The sequence below is a fragment of the Triturus cristatus genome, chromosome 5_1 (genome assembly GCF_964204655.1).
Source record: "Triturus cristatus chromosome 5_1, aTriCri1.1, whole genome shotgun sequence".
NCBI lineage: Eukaryota > Metazoa > Chordata > Amphibia > Caudata > Salamandridae > Triturus > Triturus cristatus.
The window spans coordinates 14,129,628-14,150,216 of NC_140587.1; the positions used below are offsets into that span (position 1 = coordinate 14,129,628).

The 20,589-nt window shown below is 46.2% G+C and overlaps 1 protein-coding gene across 4 annotated transcripts in view; it reads left to right on the plus strand.

Annotated features, from left to right (window-relative positions):
- The first annotated feature begins 3,086 nt into the window (after positions 1 to 3,086).
- The window catches only part of LOC146829963 (GTPase IMAP family member 7-like), a 64,819-nt gene continuing 47,316 nt past the window's right edge, over positions 3,087 to 20,589 (plus strand). The window contains exons 1-2 of one of the 4 annotated variants that reach the window (XM_085604218.1): positions 3,087 to 3,160; positions 16,290 to 16,341. In XM_085604218.1, the coding sequence (XP_085460344.1) occupies positions 16,317 to 16,341 (25 nt within the window). In that variant the 5' untranslated portion in view covers positions 3,087 to 3,160; positions 16,290 to 16,316. The remainder of the gene's footprint in view (positions 3,161 to 16,289; positions 16,342 to 20,589) is intronic. The other 3 variants (XM_085604221.1, XM_085604219.1, XM_085604220.1) reach the window with 3 other exon arrangements.

Below are 20,589 nucleotides of genomic sequence, written 5' to 3' on the forward strand. Positions count from 1 at the left end.
CCCCTTTTTGTTCCCCTGGATTTTTATCAAGCGAGACCAGCCTTATTTTCCTTGCAAGTCTTGGAATTGCCAAACATGTGTTGCTTTTTAGCTCGGTTTTTGGCAGGGGTGCATTTTGACAACTTGAAAAAATTGACGGTGACCATGAGCTATTTTATAAATGTACTTTTCATGTAAATTGGTTAACATTTGATGAGATTAATGGTTTTAGGGGGTTCCTATTATTCACTACTTACATAGCGGACCCTTATATGGAGGTTTGTGTTTGTTAGGTTTTATTAGGATAAGCCCCGGCGCCTTTTTATACAGATGTTTTGCTGTATGTATGCTTTTTTTGCAATGCACTTCTATCTTTTCAAAGGTTGCAATGTGCTGTAATTCAATTCAGATATGCCTGCGCATGTCATTAAGACACCAGATGAGTTGTGGGTGTTTAATTTGCTTTTATGGCCTCTTTAAGCTGAAGAAAGAATTCATTGAGGGCATATGGCAGTGGATGTGCGTCTTTTTGCATGTTGCTTTTTTGTGTGTGCGTGTGTGTATATGTTTGGTTTGCGTATGCGACTCTGTGTGTCTGGGTGCATGTCTTTGTGCATTTTGGGAGTTGGGTATGTCTGTTACTGTGTGATAGGTGTGTGTTTGTTTGAGATCATGGGTCTGTCAGTGTGTGCTGTGTATGTGATTGTGGGAATACCTTCATTTCTCCTCATTTTTTCCTCTATGTTTGCTGCAGTCTGCAGCACACGCAGAAGGATGAAATTGCCATCAATGATTATTTTTATGCAGGAAGGTATCCTTCCTGCGCACAAACAATGATTCCAGCAATGCAGGCTTTCTTGCACCATGGTACAAGGGTGCCTGCGTTGGCGCTAGGCAGCCTATTGCGCAGAGGAAAGCATAGGATGCGTTGTACTGTTGTAAATATGACACATCCCTGCACTTTCCTTATGATGCAGCTTGGTGCTGCACGATGGCTCGCAGCACTGCTCTGTATCATCCTCTTGTAAACATGCCCCAGGGGGGATATTTACAATGCCCCCGTGGCACTTTTACCCCACCAGAGCACCACTTTTGTGACGCTCCGGAGGCGCAGTGTGCCGGCCCATATTTACAAGCCCACACAGAGTCTTACTATGAGGTACATTTACATGGAAATTGTGCGGCGCGGAGCTGCAGCACATGTTGCAGTGCTGTGCTGCATCATTTAAAAATCGCAGGGATGCGCCGTATTTACAAGAATACGGCGCACCCCTATGTTTTCTTTTGTCCTGGTGCTAAAAATACCTGCCTAGAGCCAACACAGACACCCTTGCACCATAGTGCAACGGTGCCTGCATTGCAGGGATGGTTTTCTGCCACACAGACCCCCTTGCACCATAGTGCAACCATGCTTGCACCATGGTGCAAGGGTGTCTGTGTTGCAGGAAGGGACACCTTCTTTAAAGGCGATTTGATCTTTCTATGCGTGCTGCAGAAGGCAGAATGCAGCGCACATAGAAATAGCTAAAACGAGGAGAAATGGAAGTATTTCTCCTCGTTGCACCAATCGAACTCCTGCTTCGCATGGCGTTAGTTTTCGGCGCTGCCTAAGATTCACACATCCTTGTAAATCTGGGGCAGCACCAAAAGCAATGGGTGCTGTGGGAACGCCCACTGCAACAACCATTGTACGCCCCTTTGATGCAGATGTTTGTGTGAGAGGGTACCATATTTACGAAGCAGCATTAACCCACCCACAGTGGTTTAACACCAGTTTGTAAATATGGAGCAGGGCATCGCGCCACTGGAACGTTGCACAAAGTGACGTTGCGGTGGCGCAATCCCCTTGTAAATATGTCCCAATGTGCAGAAGGAGCGTTCCATGGGTGTTGCCGTGGGTGTTTCTACGCAACACCAATTGCTTTTGACACTGCCCCAAACGTGTGACATAGTGTAAATCTGGGGCAGCACCCAAACCAAAGCCTTCAAAAAGCAGGTGTTACCTTTCTCCTTGTTTTTTCCTATTTCCATCCATGTGCGCTGAATTCAGCGGCACATCGAGAAGAAGGAAAATACCGCCTTCGGTTGTTTTTCTGCAGAATGATGTTACTTCCTGCACACAAACAATCATGCCAACAACATATCTACCCGTGCACCACGGCGCAGTGGCGCCTGCGTTGGCGCGCTGCTGCAGTTTGTGCGCCGGCTGAAGGGAGAGGAATGCGGCGTAGCGTATAGATATGGTGCATTCCCGCCTCTCTCTTTCGGCATAGGGCAGCGCAGCTAGAAGGCTTGTACATTGTAAATATGCCCCTAGATTTCGAAAAAAAAAGGGTTTCAACCGTTGTTATGAGAAGAAGTGGTCTCACGGATAGAGCTGCCGAGGCTATGAACCCAGGGTTCAAGCCTTGGGGTCGACTCCATGACTCTGGGCAAATCACTGCATCTCCCCGTGCCAACCGAAGAATGAACGTGTCCTTGTGTGACGTAACTGGTGCTCATGCAAAGCGCTCCGATACCTTCGGGTCGAGTCCGCGCTATATAAATATGCGACACCAAAGCAGAGTAACAGCCATGGGGAGTGAAAAGCATATGCCTGAATGTGTAATGTAAATACGGTGCTATGTAAAGCGCTCCAATACCTTCGGGTCGAGTCCGCGCTATATAAATATGCAACACCAAAGCAGAGTAACAGCCATGGGGAGTGAAAAGCATATGCCTGAATGTGTAATGTAAATACGGTGCTATGTAAAGCGCTCCAATACCTTCGGGTCGAGTCCGCGCTATATAAATATGCAACACCAAAGCAGAGTAACAGCCATGGGGAGTGAAAAGCATATGCCTGAATGTGTAATGTAAATACGGTGCTATGTAAAGCGCTCCGATACCTTCGGGTTGACTCCGCGCTATATCAATCTGGAAAAAAAATTAAAAGAGCGATTATCAGATGGCCCACCGGCCCCTCGATGTCACAAGTTATTTAGTCTGTGCCCTGTGCTGCTCAGTGGATTCCTTGGGATTTGGCGCCATCGTGTGGATTCCGTGTGCAGGCATCAACTGTGTTTGAACTGAAAGTGACCAAAGGGCGTTCCTTCCAGCGCCTGGTATTTAAAGGAAGGGTTTCATGGAGCAGACACGCAGAAGCATCCAGTGAACAGGAAAGGCAGCGCGCGCTCCTTGGGTGAGTAAGGAGGGCCCTGAGGGAGTCAGTCGGACGGATTTTGGGGCCATGGGGGTGGGGGAGGGGACCGAGGCGATCGCAGGCAGTCATTTGAGTCTTTTCAGATGTTGCTCTCTCGCAGCCCGGACGCGTTTTGATCGAGTTGCGTTATTAAAGGAGATACAACGCGCATGAGAGTTAACACCAGGGGTTTCTTTGAATTTGCTAAACATGTATCCTAGTCTCCTTGAAGCCTTCACAGCCAGCAGCAAAGAGAGGTGCTTTTTAAAACGGGGCGCGCTGCCGGTGTAATTGAATGGGTGAACCCCGAAGTCTGAAACAGTTCGGTAAAGACAAGAGATGTTACTGGGACTTGAGGGTCAATGGGAGCTCTGTGCGCCCCTGTTTGTCCAGATCAGGCGGGACAAAGGACAGGTGAAAATGTCAAAGAGTTCATTAAACAAAAAATAATATAAAATAAAACTCAGCCATTGCATATCTAGCAGGGAAATGGCTCTCTGCTTCCCAATCCATAACTAACTATGGGGCATATCAGCAACAACCGGCGATAATTATCGCTCAGCGCTCTTAGCGCGAGGATAATTATCGCCGGCTAGAGTGGATTTTTATCGCTGAGATAGCGTGCTATTAGCGACGCTTATCTCCTCAGCGCTAAAAATCCTAGCGCTAACTGCCTAACGTGAGATTATCGCTGGAAACCCAGCGATAATCTCACGTAGTGTGGCGTTAGATTGTTGATAGGGACTCACAAACTAAGCCATGATATCCTCCTCCCATAGGATATCATGGCTAAGTCAGTCCTGAAGCAGGCGTAAGGAAAGTAGCGATAACAGGGGTTATCGCTACTTTTCCTGCCGCTATGCTTCATAGCGTGGGGCTTGATGATAGGAGAAATGTCGCTTAGCGACATTTCTCCTGTCATGTTAGGTCAGGAACGCCCACTTTGCATCTCATTAGAGATGCAAAGCTGGCCGTTAGAAATTCCTACGCTAACGCAAGTTTTCACGCGTTAGCGTGAGCTTGCTAATTATGCGATAAAATTATCACTGCTTTTCGGCCAAAAACGGCCGCAAAAGCGGCGATAGTTCTATCGCCTCGCCTTGCTGATATGCCCCTATAAGTGACAACTCATTCGCCCAGGTTACATTTCACGAAAGAGTCTGAGGCAGTTCATGTGGCATTAGTCACTCTAGCAGCAGAAAGGACAGACATTTCAAAGGAAAACCTGCATAAGCCTAGTTATGCAAAGATTTTTCATGCAAATTAACCTTTTCTCTATTTGATAAATTAAAACTTTTTTTTTACTTGAAGTATTTATTTAGCCTGTTTGAATATGAATGTTGTTATTAGTTTTATAAATATTGCTAAAAGCAATTTGGGTCAGTTTCGCATTCCAACACACTTCACTAATGCGGTTTGATTCGGAACTGAAATTAAAAACTGACAGTGCACTATGCTGCGATACAATATAAACTGGTTTTATCATTTTTGGCATCTAACTTAGAGGCGTCAATGCTTATTGTTATATTTTAATGCTTCTACCAGGAATCCAGAGTGTTTATGTTGGTTTGCCTTTGTAATTTTAGGGTTTTGGGTGGTTAGTGGTAAACAGCAGGCAGGGTATATTTAGGGTTTAGGGGTGCTAAGGGTTTTTGTAAGGTTTAAGGGTAGTTAGTGGTAGAGGGTGGCAGGGGTAATTTGGGGGTTTGGCGTGACTAATGCCACAGAGTATAAAGGGTAATTTTAGGGTTTAAGGTGGTAAGGGGTGTTAAGGGTAATTTTAGGGTTATGGAGTGGGTAGTGGTGAAGTGTGGGAAGGGTAATTTTAGGGTTTAGGGTAGGTAGTGGTAAATGGTGTTTAGAGTAATGTTAGAGTTTATTTATATCACCACATACAGGCATGCCACTGGTGGTGAATCTCGGATGGTGTGTGTGTTCCTACGTGGGTTCACTGCTGTCTCCAGTGGAGCCACACAGTTAACAACAGATGGCATAGTTTGTACTGGACTACGGTTGGGGATGCATAATAGCATAAAAGCTCAGGGGACAATTGAAGGGGCCGATTCGCAACTTGGCCTTGAGTCAGTCACTTCTACGTTCAGCCCACTACGCAAAGTTAGTTAATGGACAAGGCTAAGAACCGGCATTAGGTGGCTTTGAAGATGGTGCATTATTCTGAGATGGGGAGGGGGGGGCAAAGGTCAGTGCAAAGGCAAACGGTAATTGAGCAAAGCAGGCTGTACAATTGTGGAACTTAATACCTTTACCAGATGCAATTCAATGCGCTTAACTTGCTCAAGAAGAGACTGGACCACTTTTTCAAACTTTGCATCTAATATACAAGGCAACTCATCAAAAACGGACTGTTGAAAAGCTTGATCTGGTAAAAATTCCATGGAGGTCTTTACACGTTTATCCAATGTTTTTGTGAAAGTTGCAGCTTTCCTCTCATACTTAGCTGTTGGTTAATTTTGAGTTGAGGGTATTAACAGCAGAAATATCCATCAGGAGCGAAGAAAGATTTCCATTATAGTGACGAGCTGAGGGTGTCCCATTTATAATACTTCCATGATTTATGCCATCAATACAAAGGTGGCATGCAGGAAGCTCGATTTCTTTTAATAGGACTCCCACTGCACACTCTAAAAAACAGTCAGTGGTGGAGCTTATGGTGCCGTGGCCCAACCTAGCCCCTTACGGCCGTGGACGGGCACAGACGGACCTGCTCTACAGAAGTGCACTCTGTTGTGCAAGACCCCAGCTCCTCAGTAAGAGGTGCAGTGTGGCCCATGTAGTCCTCATTGACCCCTAAAACACCCGCAGCATCCCACACAGCAGGAAGCAGAAGTGTACTTTAAAGCGCTGTGCTGCAAGGCCCCAGCTCCTCAGTGAGCGGTGCAGTATGGCCCCTGTAGTCCTCATTGACCCCTACAACACCCGTAGCATCCCACACAGCAGGAAGCAGAAGCGTACTTTAAAGCGCTGTGCTGCAAGGCCCCAGCTCCTCAGTGAGCGGTGCAGTATGGCCCCTGTAGTCCTCATTGACCCCTACAACACCCGTAGCATCCCACACAGCAGGAAGCAGAAGCGTACTTTAAAGCGCTGTGCTGCAAGGCCACACGTCCTCCAGGAAGCAGTGCAGTATGGCCCATGTAGTTCTCTTCAGCACTTAAAACATTGTCACTGTGTCCAGAGCAAAAGGAAAAAGAAGTGCTCTTTAAAACACCACAGTGCTAGGCCCGGTCTAACCATGAAGCAGTGCAGTATGGTCCCTATAGTCACCTGTGGCATCCAGAACACTGTCACAGCATTGTGTGAATTCTGGGAATGCTTTCCGGGTCCGCCAGGCAATCGGAACGATTGCCTATGGCGGACGGCATTCCTGTCCGCCAGCAAACCGCCTCCCATCATAATATGGCAGGCTGAGAATGGCTGCAATTTGGCAGTGAATCCGCCACCGGCAGGCTGCCGTTGGCGGATTCACCGCTATCTTAATGAGCCCCATAGTGTTTTCACATTTCCACAGCAAAGTATTTAAGCGTAGGATTAGCACAGTGCTATCCATGCAGGACCGTTAAAAATGGCCAAAGACGTTTACCACTCCAGGCACAGTATTACAGCTCTGGATTGGTGAAATACCATTCAAGCCAACCTGAAATGAATAAAAGCGACCCCTGGCACGCGTTTCGTTCTCAGTAGAGCTCTTCCGAGAGGTATAGCTTTGTCCAGACACAAGGGAGCACCCAGTATAAGTCAAAAGAAAACACTTTCAGGCATGGAGTGACGCATGAAAGGGTTTAGGGTGGGTATGGGTTTCAGTGGCATTTTTAGCATTTAGGATGGGTGTGGTATTTTTGGTGGAAAGGGATTTTGTAAGGTTTATGGTGTGTATGAGTTTTTGAGTCATAAGGGAATTTTTAAGGTTTTAGGTTCATGTGGGGTTTTGTGGGGCAAGGGAAATCCTATGGTTTAGGGTGAGTATGAGTTTTTGGGTGATAAGGAATTTAACGGTGTAGGGTGGTTATGGGTTTTTGCGTTATAAGGTTTGCCTTAGGGTTTAGGGTAGGTAAGTGTTTTCGGGTAGCAAGGGAATGTTGAGAGTTTAGGGTGGGTATGGGTTTTTGGGTGGCAAGGGAACTTTCAGGGTTTAGGGTGAGTATAGGTTTTTAGGCGATAAGGGCGTCTTAGGGTTTAGGTTGGTTATGGGTTATTTGGTTGGCAAGGGAATATTTAGGGTTTAAGGTGGGTGTGGGTATTTGGGTGGAAAAGGGATATTTTAGGATTTAGGGTGGGCATGGGTTTTGGGTGGCAAGGGAACATTTAGGGGTTAGAGCTGAAATGTTTTTTTCGGTGGTAATGAATCATTTAAGTGTGGGTTTTTGGGGGCAAGGGAAATGTTATGGTTTCGGGTGGGTATGGATTTTTGGTTGGTCCGGAATCTTTTTTGGGTTTAGGCTGGGTATGGGTTTTTGGGTGGAAATGAATCGTTTAGGTGTAGAGTTTGTATGGGTTTTTAGGTGGCAAGGGATTTTTGAGGGTGTGTATGGGTTTTTGGAAGGCAAGTGGATTTTAAGGGTTTAGGGTGGGATGCGATTCATGACCGAGCCAGTACGATGCACGCGTCGGACAGCCTGTGCAAGACAGAGTGTCCGACTTGCAAATCGCCCGGGTGGTTGCCTTTGGGGGTCCGTGTCAGACCCCCTGTCACCCGCAGCCCTACGACTCGGACACAGGGGGAGACCCATGGGTCTCCCCAACACAGGCATGTACGGTGCGGATGGCACTGACGCGTACCCACTGTAGGGGCCGCACTTGTCCGCGACGTACCCATTCATTTAATGGGAGCCCATGTATGCGTCATACGACCGGCTCCAATTGACTTCTATGGGAGTCCGAATGAACCGAGTCCGGCAGCATATGGCTGCATCGTACTCGCTCGGTCGGACTGCAGGACTCCGCCTCGGTTGGAAAACACTCCGGATCTGACTCGGTTGGAGTGCTTTCCGACCCGGATCGGAATCGGCCCCTAAGTGGAGACCTGGGCATGTCTATAATCACAAACTATCTCTGTGGGGACCTGGGCATGTCTATAATCACGCTCATTCTCTTTGGTAACCGTGGTAATACTATAGTCACACCATCTCTGTGGGGACTTGAGCATTACTGTAACTATGCGCAAGCTCTGTTTTGGTTTGAGCATCATCAGCTTCGCATTCTCTGTATGGGGCTTTGTGAATACCGAAAAGTAGTAAAGTTAGACTTTTGGTCTAAGCTTACATTTGTGAAACTGAAAAGTAAAAAAAAGTTAGATTTTTTGTCTAAGTTTACCTTTGCAAACCGGGCCCTATTTTAATGAGGACTTAAGCACAATCATATTCATGCACTATCTCTGTGGGGACGTAAACATCGCTATAATAACACACTATCTTTGTGGCGGCTTGAAAAAACTAAAATAAAACACTATCTTTGTGGGGATTTGAACATTACTATAAAACTATACCATCTCTGTGGGGAATCGAGCATTCCTGTAACTAAACACAAGCTCTGTTTTGACTTGAAGCACCAGGGGGTGCCATGAGGCACAGGGTCAAGACTGATTTGCATATAGCTGGGTTTGAACTGGAGTGGTGAAGTGAGCTAAAGAATGAAGATGGATTCAACCCAGATCTGTGACTGAGGGTGAGTGATTGAACAGCACTCCATCCATCATCTCCTTGTGTTTGCTTTGTTCGCCCTAAGTTGGCAGGGTATGCCCAGATGTGGGTCCCTTGCTCACTTTGCCACTGGATTCAAGGTAGCCTGGCTGATGAAAGGTGTTACCCTGAAACAGGTCCCAGGATGCTTGTTTCTTGTCCAGGGAAGACATGTCTTGGCAGTTCGGGCTGGACTGTTCCCATGAGGCACAGGGTCAAGACTGATTTGCATATATCTGGGTCTGAACTGGGGAGGCGAAGTGCGCTAAAGAACAATGATGGATTTAACCCAGATCTGTGACTGGAGGTGAGTGACTGAAAAGTTTCAGCACTCTGTCCATCATCTGCTTGTGTTTGCTTCGACTTGAACATAATCAGTTTCACATTCTCTGTATGGGGCTTTGTGAATATCGAAGATTAGTAAAGTTAAACTTTTTGTCTAAGTTTACCTCTGTGAATTGGGCCCTATTGAGGACTTAAACACAATCACCTTCATGCACTATCTCTGTGGGGACTTAAACATCGCTATAATAACACACTATGGGGCATATTAGCAAGGGCTGGCGATATAATTATCGCTGCTTTAGCGTCCGTTTTTGGGTGAAAAGCGGCGATAATTATATTGCAATATCATCAAGGACACGCTAGCGCGTGTTTCCTTGATGTAGAGCACGTTTTTTCACAGCCTCGCTTCGTATCGCTAATGAGATGCAAAGAAGGTGTGGCTGTGAAAACAACGCATGTTAATATCGTGAAGGCAGCTTAGCAAAATTAACAAGGAGATGCAGCGATAAAAAAAAATCTCGCTACCTCAGCCTTAACTCAGGAATTTAACGTCTGTTAAATTCCTGACTAAGGCATACTTTTTATGGGAGATGGATTATGCTGATAGGACCACAGGGTCCCCAGGAGCTGTGCAGTAGCCGAGCATATGAAAAACAGCAATATAAAATGCTTCTGCCAGAACCAGCTCATTCACAAACCTGAGGCCCAATTATAGATAGGGCGTACTTTTCCTGTTTGCGCCATAGGGCATCTTTAAGCATTTGTGCCGGGTGCAAACAGAAAAGAATTTTGAATGCAATAGGTCTCGCATTTGCAAGCGATAAAGCTATTGGCATTGTAAATGATAATGCCTTTTATTTATCTGTTTTAAAAACAGCACATAAATAAAAGGCATTGTCATTTACAATGCCAATAGCTCAAACTCTCGTAATTGCGAGACCTATTGCATTGCAAATGCTTGTTATATTGTGTGTTTGAAAATGCCACTTTTAGAAAGTATCCATTTTCTTGCTTAACCATTCTGTGTGCCTCTGCCATTTGCGTATTCCCCGTCGGTGTTTGGGGTGACAGGCACCTCCCCCAGGTGCCCTGACAATTATAGAGTCTTCTGGGGGTACTGCCCAAGGTGGGAGGGTGCAGAGCCCCGGGGGTAAAGGATTATTTAGCCTCAGGGTACAGACCCTGGGCTGGTGGGCCAGTGTTAGGATGCCATCCACGACCTGGCAGGAGGGAGGGTGGACAAAGTGTGCCAGGTACCAAGGGCAACCACCCCCCACTCTCTGATGCCACAAGGGTTAGAGAGGCCTGAGAGGCATGTGGCATGGCCTCCTCTCTGACAGCTGGGAGTGGCCCCTATGGCTGGCTGTCCTGGAAGACAGAAAGGCCCCTGGGGGACAGGAGTCACACCCTGGGGTTGGACTGGGCCACACCACTGTGTTGGCTGTGGTGGTACTGTCTGCCTGCTGGGACACATCTGTGAGCCAGCTAAGGTTAAGTGCTGTACAGATGAGGTCCACAGATGAGGAGAAGGGTTCCCCAAGAGTTATCTTAGTGGGCCCTGATAGTATGGACAGGGAGATCCAACTGGGTTCAGAAAGGCATAGAACCAGAACGTGCACCCGCTGTTATGGGCCAGGTCTATGTTCTACCGCCCCAAGCAGGGAAGGCCATCAAGGGATTTGTTAGTGTAACCTGGATTTAGGCTGTGAGGGGTTTATGTTAGACTTGGCTTTTTTTCAGCTGGTTTAGTCCCCAACAGTTTGCTTTTTTGCCTCCTATTTGTGACCCAATTTACGTTGGTTTTAGGTCTCTGGGCATTTTACCACTGCTATCCAAATGCTTTCCATGTAAATTGTGTTTATGGATTGACGTTTCCATGATTGACTTATTTGATTTACTACTAAGTCCATAGTACAGCACACTGTGTGTGCCCAGGGCATATAACTCAAATGCTGCTAGTAGGCCTGCAGCACTGATTGTGCCACCCACACAAGCATCTTTTAAGGGGCTCTCAGACGTGTTACTGCAGTGATTACGCACAGTTTTACTGTCATGTTGACCAGGCAAGTGCACCCACATGTCAGGCCCTAATCTTCCCTTTTCTCCCATACAAGACATCCCTAAGGTAGGTTGAAGGTTCCCCTGTGGGCAGAGTGCAGTGTGAGGGAAAGGTAGGACATGTACTGATGTTTGTGATATTTCCTAATAGTTAAATACTGTGCATTTCGTTTTTCACTACTGCAAGGCTATCTGTCTCATAGTTTAGCAAGGAAGTTGCCTTGTAACACATTACAGGTTTAACTTTCCATTGGGACAAGATAGGAAAATGGAGTTTAGGCTACATTTTTTAGTAAAGATGATTTTTATATTAAGTGTTTGAACATGTTTTTGTTAAACCATCCTGTCTGCGTCTGCCATTTGTGTACTCCCTGTCTGGCTTTGGGATGACAAGAACAGGGGAAGTGCATTCACACAAGACAGACACAAGGCGGGAGGTTGAGGTATGTCCTGCCCTTCCTGGGTGGCTTATAACCTGGCTGCATTTAGAGTAGGTGGAGGAGTTGTCACTTCACCTGAATGAACTGTGGAAGCTTCTCACAAAGCTGTCTCCACCTCCTGTGGTGAACCTGGCCTGAGCCAGGCTGAACTAGTGGATGTGTGCCAGAGTACCTTTGCTTGTGCCAACATCAAAGGAAAATGTTGTATATATTTTGGGGATCTGACACCAGCATGTTTTCTGAGTAAGGGGTTGGTTGGCCTGCAGTTGCAGCTTCTATCTGTAGTGGAGGAAAAGGGCTGACTCTTTTTGCACTGCTTTGGTATACTGCTTGGGAAGAATCTGCCTGCACCGTGGTTTGGGGGCACCGCTCGTTACATGACGCACTGCCCCGTCCCACACTGCAGACTTGCACAGACTCATATACCCATCCACACACTCAGGGACCCGTGCACATACTCAGACAACAAATCAATAACCCATATAGACACTCATGTAGCTATTCAGCATTTCATGCAGTTGCTTACACACCAACTGAGAGACTAATAAAAACTTTCACACAGTTTATTCAGTAACCCATGCATTCAGTAAGACATGTTCAATGACTCAGTTATACAGTCAGTCACGCGCCTACGGAATAATGCCTTTAGGCACTTGTAAATGCATCATTCTTCAATACACCTTGGCATATATATATAAACCATATTAAACTTTCCAGAAACACACATTCACTGGATGATGTCACGAGTGATGTCATCAGTGATGTCATTTGAGATGTGCATCAGTGACGTCACTGACCATGTCATGAGTGATGTAATATGTGACATCATCAGCAGTGCATTGCGGGCGCGCGAGTTATATTTAGTTTAACTAACTATAACAGATGAATTTCTATGGTTTTATATGAGTCAAATGTTCAACTAACTACAACGTCCCTGAAACCTATGGATTTTTAGTGAATTTCTAAGGATTTTTAAATGCTAATTTCTAACTATAACGTCTGTAAAACCTATGGTTTTTTCAGTGAATTTCAGTGGTTTTTAAATGTCAATTTCATATTTTAATATTTATAAAACCTATATGTTTTCAATTTTTTTAAAAATATTTTAGAACTCTATTATACTTCTTTTCTTTTTAATTTAAAAATTATGTAGTGTTTTATATATTCCCCCAAAAATATATATATCTTTTTTTTTGTTGAGAAAACTGCACTCCCATACCCGTAGCGTACCAAGTTCCATCACCACGCGAAACCCATCCACCATATTGCTAAACTCGTAAATGATGCGCATTTCGTATCCGACGGGTTTGTGGCACCGCGTCCCGCATAACATCATATACGCATGAAGACGCCCCAGCTGCTACTTTGGTTTCCGACAGGTACGCCGTACCAAATCACGCGTTACGTCATGTACGTATGGGGTTGCACCTGCTGCACGTTGCGTATGCGAGGAGTGCACGCCGCCAGGCCCTGTGTTACGTCACAGACGTATATTGTCGTGCCGGGGACGCCATTCCCTTTTTTTTTGTCTCAAAATATATCTAAATAACTTCAAACAGTATATGAGAGCCCAGAGCTCATAACTTTACAGCAATCAGCTCGGTAGACGTGAGTACTTTGCTTCCCGCTTCTGGTATAGTATAAACACACGATAGCGGTCAGTAGTTTGCTTCCCACTCCCTTCATATACTTGTTAATAATTAAGGACAAATTAAGGCATTGCTTGGTCATGCCAAGCCCCCTCCTGAAACCATAGAAGTGACCCGGCTTGTTACAGGCCAATTTCGCTTACTGATGCCACAGCTAAGGTATTCGTCAACCCTTTAATTTTGGGGCTTAAAGATGCCAGTAAAGTGGTCTCCCCAAGCGTTTCCCAGGATCAGTGAATCCATCTGCCTAGCTTCTTCAGTAAATAATGGGCGATTTATAATGTCCCCAAAATCTTTTGTGTCTGTTAAGGCTCCTGCTCTCTCTAGATCTTCCCATGCTAGAATTCTCAGTTCTGGTTTTCTACCCTCAATTATTGTTTTAGATCTCTGTTACGGGGAATACCATGAAGCACCCTTTTTAAATCTTTATGGGCCCTAGAACAATCGGAATTAAACCACCGGGCCCCATGCTTGGGACTCCTTGTCAGCCTCATGGCGACCTCAGCGCATAGTGACCCAAACTCCCGAACAACATCCTCTGGAGGAGAGTTTGACTTCAAACACCCCATAATTAAGTGGGAGTAGTCTTTTATAATATCTCCCTCAAATTTGAGCAGATCGATCTTACCCCAATTCCGCCTGACTCCCTTGTTCTGGTGGTAATGGATCAGGCGATTATTGCCCTCCCCACCTGGGTCTTTAAGTTGAGGGAGACCATAAGAGGGTTATGATCACTCGGGCAGTGACGAGCTTAAAGACATTTCTAGATATTAGCATAGAATCTATGGAACTAGCCCTGCCACAGCCAACATAAGTGGGACACTGCAGTGAAAGGCCCTTGGCCCAACAATTTATAAGGCTTAAATCGTTCCCTATTAAAACAGAATTTATGGCTTCTCCCTGGGATGAGCGAATAAAATGGGTCTGGGGCTGTCCCTCCGTGTCTTCCAGCCTACACACACGTTGAGAGCTGTGCTTACAAATTGTACAGTTAAAATCCCCATCCCTGATAATGCATAGCAGCTGCCACATCCCAGTGATTTGCATGATATCATGATGTGAGTCTCGATGGCATTAAAATTATTTGGTTCAAAGATATTGTGGTACCAATTCACCAGGAGTACTTTGGCCTTACTTAAATTATGGATCATAATTAGTTGATGCCTGGGTGATGAGCTTATAACAATGACTTTTACAGATCTATATTTTTCTGATATAAAAACCGTAATTCCAACCTTAACCCTTCTTGTGGCAGAAGGTAATGCAGAAACACAGAAGGAGCGATAGCCATCCAAGGATATATCATCTCTAGACCAGGTATCCTGGAGGCAAATGAGGTCAAAGCCTCCGATATACCCTAGCTACTCCTCATTCCCTATCAGAACGTAATCCTGCAATATTCCACAAGATGATTTTAAAGCAGGTGGTAGATTTCCCTGGTTTTCTGTACCCCTAACTCTGTTAGTGGGGGGAATGGGTATGGGAAGTACTAAAGATGCACGCACTGTGTCTACAGTTTCTACCACATCAGTAACACTGCCTAGATTGTTACCTGCCTGAACCGCGCCCCCTTCCTCGGCTACCTCTTTATGATAAGCTAGCAGTCAATCAATATCAGCAAGGCCTGATAAAGTGTCAAAGCAATTGGGGTAATTTACTGTCACATGAGGCCCAATTAGGCATTAAATGGTGATATTTAACTTAATTATATAGCAGTCTCCTCATCAATATTCAGACCTTTAGCTTGACAGGTTTCAAAATCAGTTTTATACCTGATTTCCACTGTAGACAATGCAAGTTCCCTGTCACCACCTTCAGGGTGATGAAAGGCCCAGAAGAAGGAGAGATATGAGGACATATACCGACATGGTGATGCCATCTATACGGCACAGAAGATCCTGCCTGCATGCATTATATAATACTATGCATTAGTATGATAGTAGTCAGCATAGACCTTGAAGAAAGAGTTTAGAAAATGGATTGCGTTGGGCCAGTTAATCATTCTGAATAGGACGTTAGTCGGCAAAAGCAATGTGAAGTGCGTATCTTCTTTTATGGCAATAGTATTCGCAGACAAAAATATTGCATTAGGGTTTCTGTAATCAAGTATCCTGTTTGTATGGATTTCCCATAATTTCATCCTATTCATAGAGAAGATTTCCAAAGAGCATCACTCTATTCCTGGGTCCTGTTTCTATAATTATTTGGTTCCTTAATGGTTTATTAATGTTTTATTGGGAGTTTGAGCTTCTAGCCGACAGGCTTTGATGATCTTATATTTAGTATCTCTTACTGCCTCTCGTCTCCTTCAACTAAGGGCCAAATTACAAGTCTGGCTGTCTGAGGACCGCCAAACCCATGGTGGCGCGGCAATGGCAGTCCAGCCACCGCCGCATCGGAGGTCCGACCGCCCTATTATGACTTGGGAAGACGGAACGTAATTGGACCTCCGGCTCCTCCAGGCAACTGCCGTTCCCTGGTGGTGTCGCTGCGCTCAGAGGCTATGTGATATGCCAGTGGTGCCTCTGTGGCGCCGCCATGCCTATTACAAGTTTCAGGACCGCCAGCAGTTTCATGGAGGTCTTTCCATCATGAAAAGGCTGATGGTGCTGAGACAAGGGGGGCTGTGCCCATTCAGCCTGTGGATGCATGCAGTGGGGAGGCAAAACATGTGCCCCCCCCCCCCGAGCATGCACCCACATTCCTGCACGGCATGGATTTTTGAGTTCATGCCATGCAGAAACCCCATGTGGCGTTCCCATTGCGGTGCCTGTGAAAGACGCACAGCAGCGGAACCGCCCGCCCGCCAGACTACAAAATACTTGTAATCTCGTGGTGTAGGGCTGCCGTGGTGGCAAGCATCCCGCCCTCCACCACCAAAAGTCGTAATCAGGCCCTGCGTCTTTTCTCTTGTCACATCTGTTTCTTTGTAGGCAAGTTGTACTCTGTTCTTTTTTCTTAGCTTGTTGGGAGGCACTGATTTTCTTTTTCTTCAATTCCATAGGAAGAAGCTAGAGTTTGAATCGTCAAGATGGCAGCAAGAAGTGAGTATCCAGGTATGGGAGTTAGAGAAGAAACAGTTGTTAAACAGATGACTTGAATGAACAATCTATTGTTGTTTTTTGTCTACTGGATCTGAGAGGGTACATGTTAGGGTTAATCACATAAGTGTTGTATCTTTATGCCATCCTGGGATATCGGATGCCGTATTGCACATTATCCTTGTTTGTGTCCGGCGCACCTTTGACAAACAATTCGAATGCATCCCATTATGGTGCATGGGCTGCTCCCAGGGCAGCCGCGAACACGTGCTGCCCTGGGGGCAGCGCATTTATGTGAAAACACAGAGCGGCTGCTCCATGTTTTCACAGTGCAGGCGGCACCCGCCTTCACTTTTAAAGGGGATTTGAGATCCCCTTGCAGGTGGGTGCAGTCAGTAACTGCACCTGCCTGCTGAAGTACTGGGTAATTTAGACCCAGCGGTGCAGGGACACACACCCTATGACTTCTGGGTTCACCCTGTTCCGGACCTACAGAAACACAGAGTCTTCTGGGTGAAGTCAAAGAATCGTTTATTGGCTGCAGACCAATGACAGGTATCCTAGAAGTACAACAGCGTGTATGTTCTCAGGAGACTGCTGAAAATCATAGGAATGGACTTCATCTTAAATACCCTTTTTCCTGCCTCAAGCATACATTCCTAGGTTTTATGATACGGCAATATGCAAGTGTACATTACAAAGAAAAGGCAGAGTCATGATGACCATCCCACATTCCAGTTCGGCCAGCCCACAATGATTTACACAACAAGGTTCAGATCCCACATTACATGTAAACAGATCCCCCCAATAAACATGAGCATCTCCTGTTTTGGGAACCAAGTCATAAAGCAGGAACAGCCAGGTGCGAAAGAGATTAGCCAGGGGCTTGTGTAGAATGAAAGGGTTTTATGACGGGTCAAGCCCTGATGCTAATCACAGGTGGAGAGAGGAAGGGGAGCTCGTGAGACCAGTTTGACCCGGGGCAGCAGAGCCAGCTGCCCAGGTCACAGAGAAGTCAGAGAAGAAGCCCATGTACTGTGAGGCCCGTATTTGCTCCATTATAGCCTATGTGAGGGCAATGACAAGATGGCCACTGCTTCCAAAATGGAACCCGCGTAGTGCAGCAGAATAACGTGTACACAGTGCATTCATAGCTAGAACGATAAGTAAAGCACTCGTACATGCCGCATTTACCATTTGCGGTTCGCTAATACCAAGATAGACAGGGGTAGGGCCCTGTTCCCTACGTGGTCCCGAATATTAAAGTACGACAGACCCTCCTTTTGCCCTTACATAGGCAATCACTATACTCATCTTAATCCGAGTCTAGGTCAATGTTCACGAAGTCATGGAGATGTTGCTGTAGCATCATCCTATTACTTAGCTTGTCCCTCGATACAGGTTTCCTTACACATAAGGTAGCACAGAGGCCACATATCGCAGGAGCACACTGTATACACAGACAGAACAGGAAAAGAATGGCTAAGATCATTCCAATGACCATCAGAACTTTCCAACCCCAGGCAGATATCAGTTCCCAGAACCACCCCACCAGTGACCAATCTCCCTTATCCACGTGTATGGATTCAGATATTTTATGGAGTTTGGAGATGGCTTGATACACTGTTGGAGCATTATCTGGTATGAAAATGCAGCAACTGGATTGGATAACCCTGCATACCCCACCGCGGTCTGCAAGAATAACGTCTAGAACCATGCGGTTCTGCAAAGTCATAAGGCGATCCGCTTGGAGCTCAGCTGTCAAATTACCAAGGGCACCAGCCGTTACATTAACGGTGGATTCAACCACACGAGTCAGCTGTCTCAGGTTCCTACTATTGACCATAGGTCCCCAAAACGGCAGGAAACCCAAGAAGAAGTCTCCCGCTTCCTGACCGGCAGTGTCCTCCTTACTAATCACACCTCTCACAACTCTGGTCTTGTGATAGTCGGAGGCGGCAGTAAATGTAGGCGGTAGCAGATTCGCAATATAACATGTGCCCGAGAAATCAGGGGGCAACCATGTATATGCTCGGTCATTACAGATGAAATATGTACCCTTGGCAGTTAAAAACGCAGGGGAAAACTGTGACGGGAACGTGTACGTTTCAGTGCAGTCACTTCTTCCCAGTTGAGCTCTAGGGTTCTGACCATTACCCTGTAAGCAGAACCGACCCATGTGGGGTACGACCCAGATTGGAGATGAGATTTTTCGCTGTCTTTCACCCAGACTAATACTATACCCCGTCGCGTTCCATCCTACATAAGGTCTCAACTCTTCTTTGGGAATGGATGAGTATGCATCAATATCCCTACTCATATCGGCAATTCCTCTCACTAAGGCTTTATTATTTGTACCAGGTCTGATGGAACGCGGTTGGCGAGGGGAGTATGTCTCTAGGGCGTAGAGAAACATGGTCTGGAATGCCCATGACGATCCATTATAACTATATGGCAGCACCAAATAAGGAATACCCTTGTTAATGGTATGTGGCATTAACCCACACACCCAGCAATTGGTCGTATTCACTACTAGTTGGTGCTGGTGCAAGAGCTGGATAAACGAGTTATTTACAAACTCCGATCGTCTGGTCTGTTCGTGTTCAGGCAAAGGGTGAAAAGAGTGAGAGGAGGCAGTAGAAAGAGGTATAGGCTGTTCAGTGGGTGCAATGGGCTTTTGAGTGGAGAAAAACACAAATCCTACAATAAACATCATAATACTACACAGTGTAAAAAGGCACAAAAAGACAAAACATTTACTTTTTACAATTCTACACATTCTGGTTTTAAAGTTCATTTCCTCAATCGGTCTCTCCATCTTAAAAAACTCCATCCTCTACTCGGGCCGCTCGCGGCGGATGAGTTTCTTCTGCTAAGGAGTACGCCTGTCAGTCCAGGGAAACGCCCTAGACCAACCAGAACCGTTGACCTAACGTCTTCGGCCTGTACCCCAAAGTCTTGGCACCGCGACCCTGCGGCAGAACCCGGATGGTGGTTCGAAAAACAAAAATCAAGAAAGTCCTTCAGATGGGAGAGCAAAAAGTGTCCAAAAAGGAAATAGTAAGGAAATCTTTATTTGTCCATGGGCCTGGGTCTCAAATTATAGCGGAGACGGCCAGGTGCCGTTTGGTCTTGGAACAAAAGTTCAGGCTCAGTGGTGTCCAGTCGATTTGATGGTGGCACAGCTTCCTGCAGAATATTGTCACTCTCTTGGACTGAAGCTGTGTCTTTTAGGCGTGCGTCACTGAATGGTACAAAACGAGGTACAGTGTCTGTCTCAGTGTCGGCGATACCCTCCTTGACCCATTGGTCATATGGCAGAGGCAAGGGGACTATTTTGCAGTGGGTACCATGTATCCAATGCTTCCTTCCTTTTACTCGCACCGCTGATCTCGTCGACAGGAGCACAAGATGAGGGCCGATCCAGCGAGGCTCGTCGTTGCCCTTACGCTGGAAATTCCGGACCAGGACCCACGAACCAGGGTTGACAGGGTGTCCAGGAGGTTCAGAAGCTTGGGGAAGAGTATCATGTACCTGTTGGTGCAAAACACGCAGTTTAACAGTCAAATCATACAGGTAATCGAGCAGTACTGGATGCTCAATCTCACTGAACTTCGTAGGCCTTGGCACACCCCATACGTTGGCCGGGCGGCCAAAGACTACTTCATAGGGACTAAGTCCCACTCGTGAGTGTATGGTCATTCTGGTGGACAGGAGTGCTAAAGGCAGGGCGTCAGGCCATTTAAGACCGGTGGTCGCCTGGATTTTGGCCAGCTTGAGCTTTAAGGCTCCATTGTAGCGCTCTACTAGTCCAGCTGATTGGGGGTGATTTGCAGCGTGGAATTTCTGCCTTATGCCTAAACCTTCACATACGTTCTTCATCACTTTACCCACAAACTCACTTCCATTATCACACCACACCATTCTTGGCATTCCAAACCTAGGGAAAAACTCTTTCACAAGGGCTTTGGCTGTGGACAGGGCAGTGTTATCTTTCAGAGGATAAGCCTCTATCCATTTTGAGAAAGCACAAACAACCACCAGTACATATTTCAGGTTGTTGCATCTTTCCATGTGAATAAAGTCCAGCTGCAAAACTTCGAATGGACATGATGGGGGTGCAAAGTGACCGGCTGGAGTTGGGGTTCCCCTACCAGGGTTGTATTTCAAGCATACCATGCAATTCTTGACCACATTCTCTGCACACTTGGGAATCCCAGCATTCTGCCATACTGGAGCCAACAACTTACAGATACCTTTCGT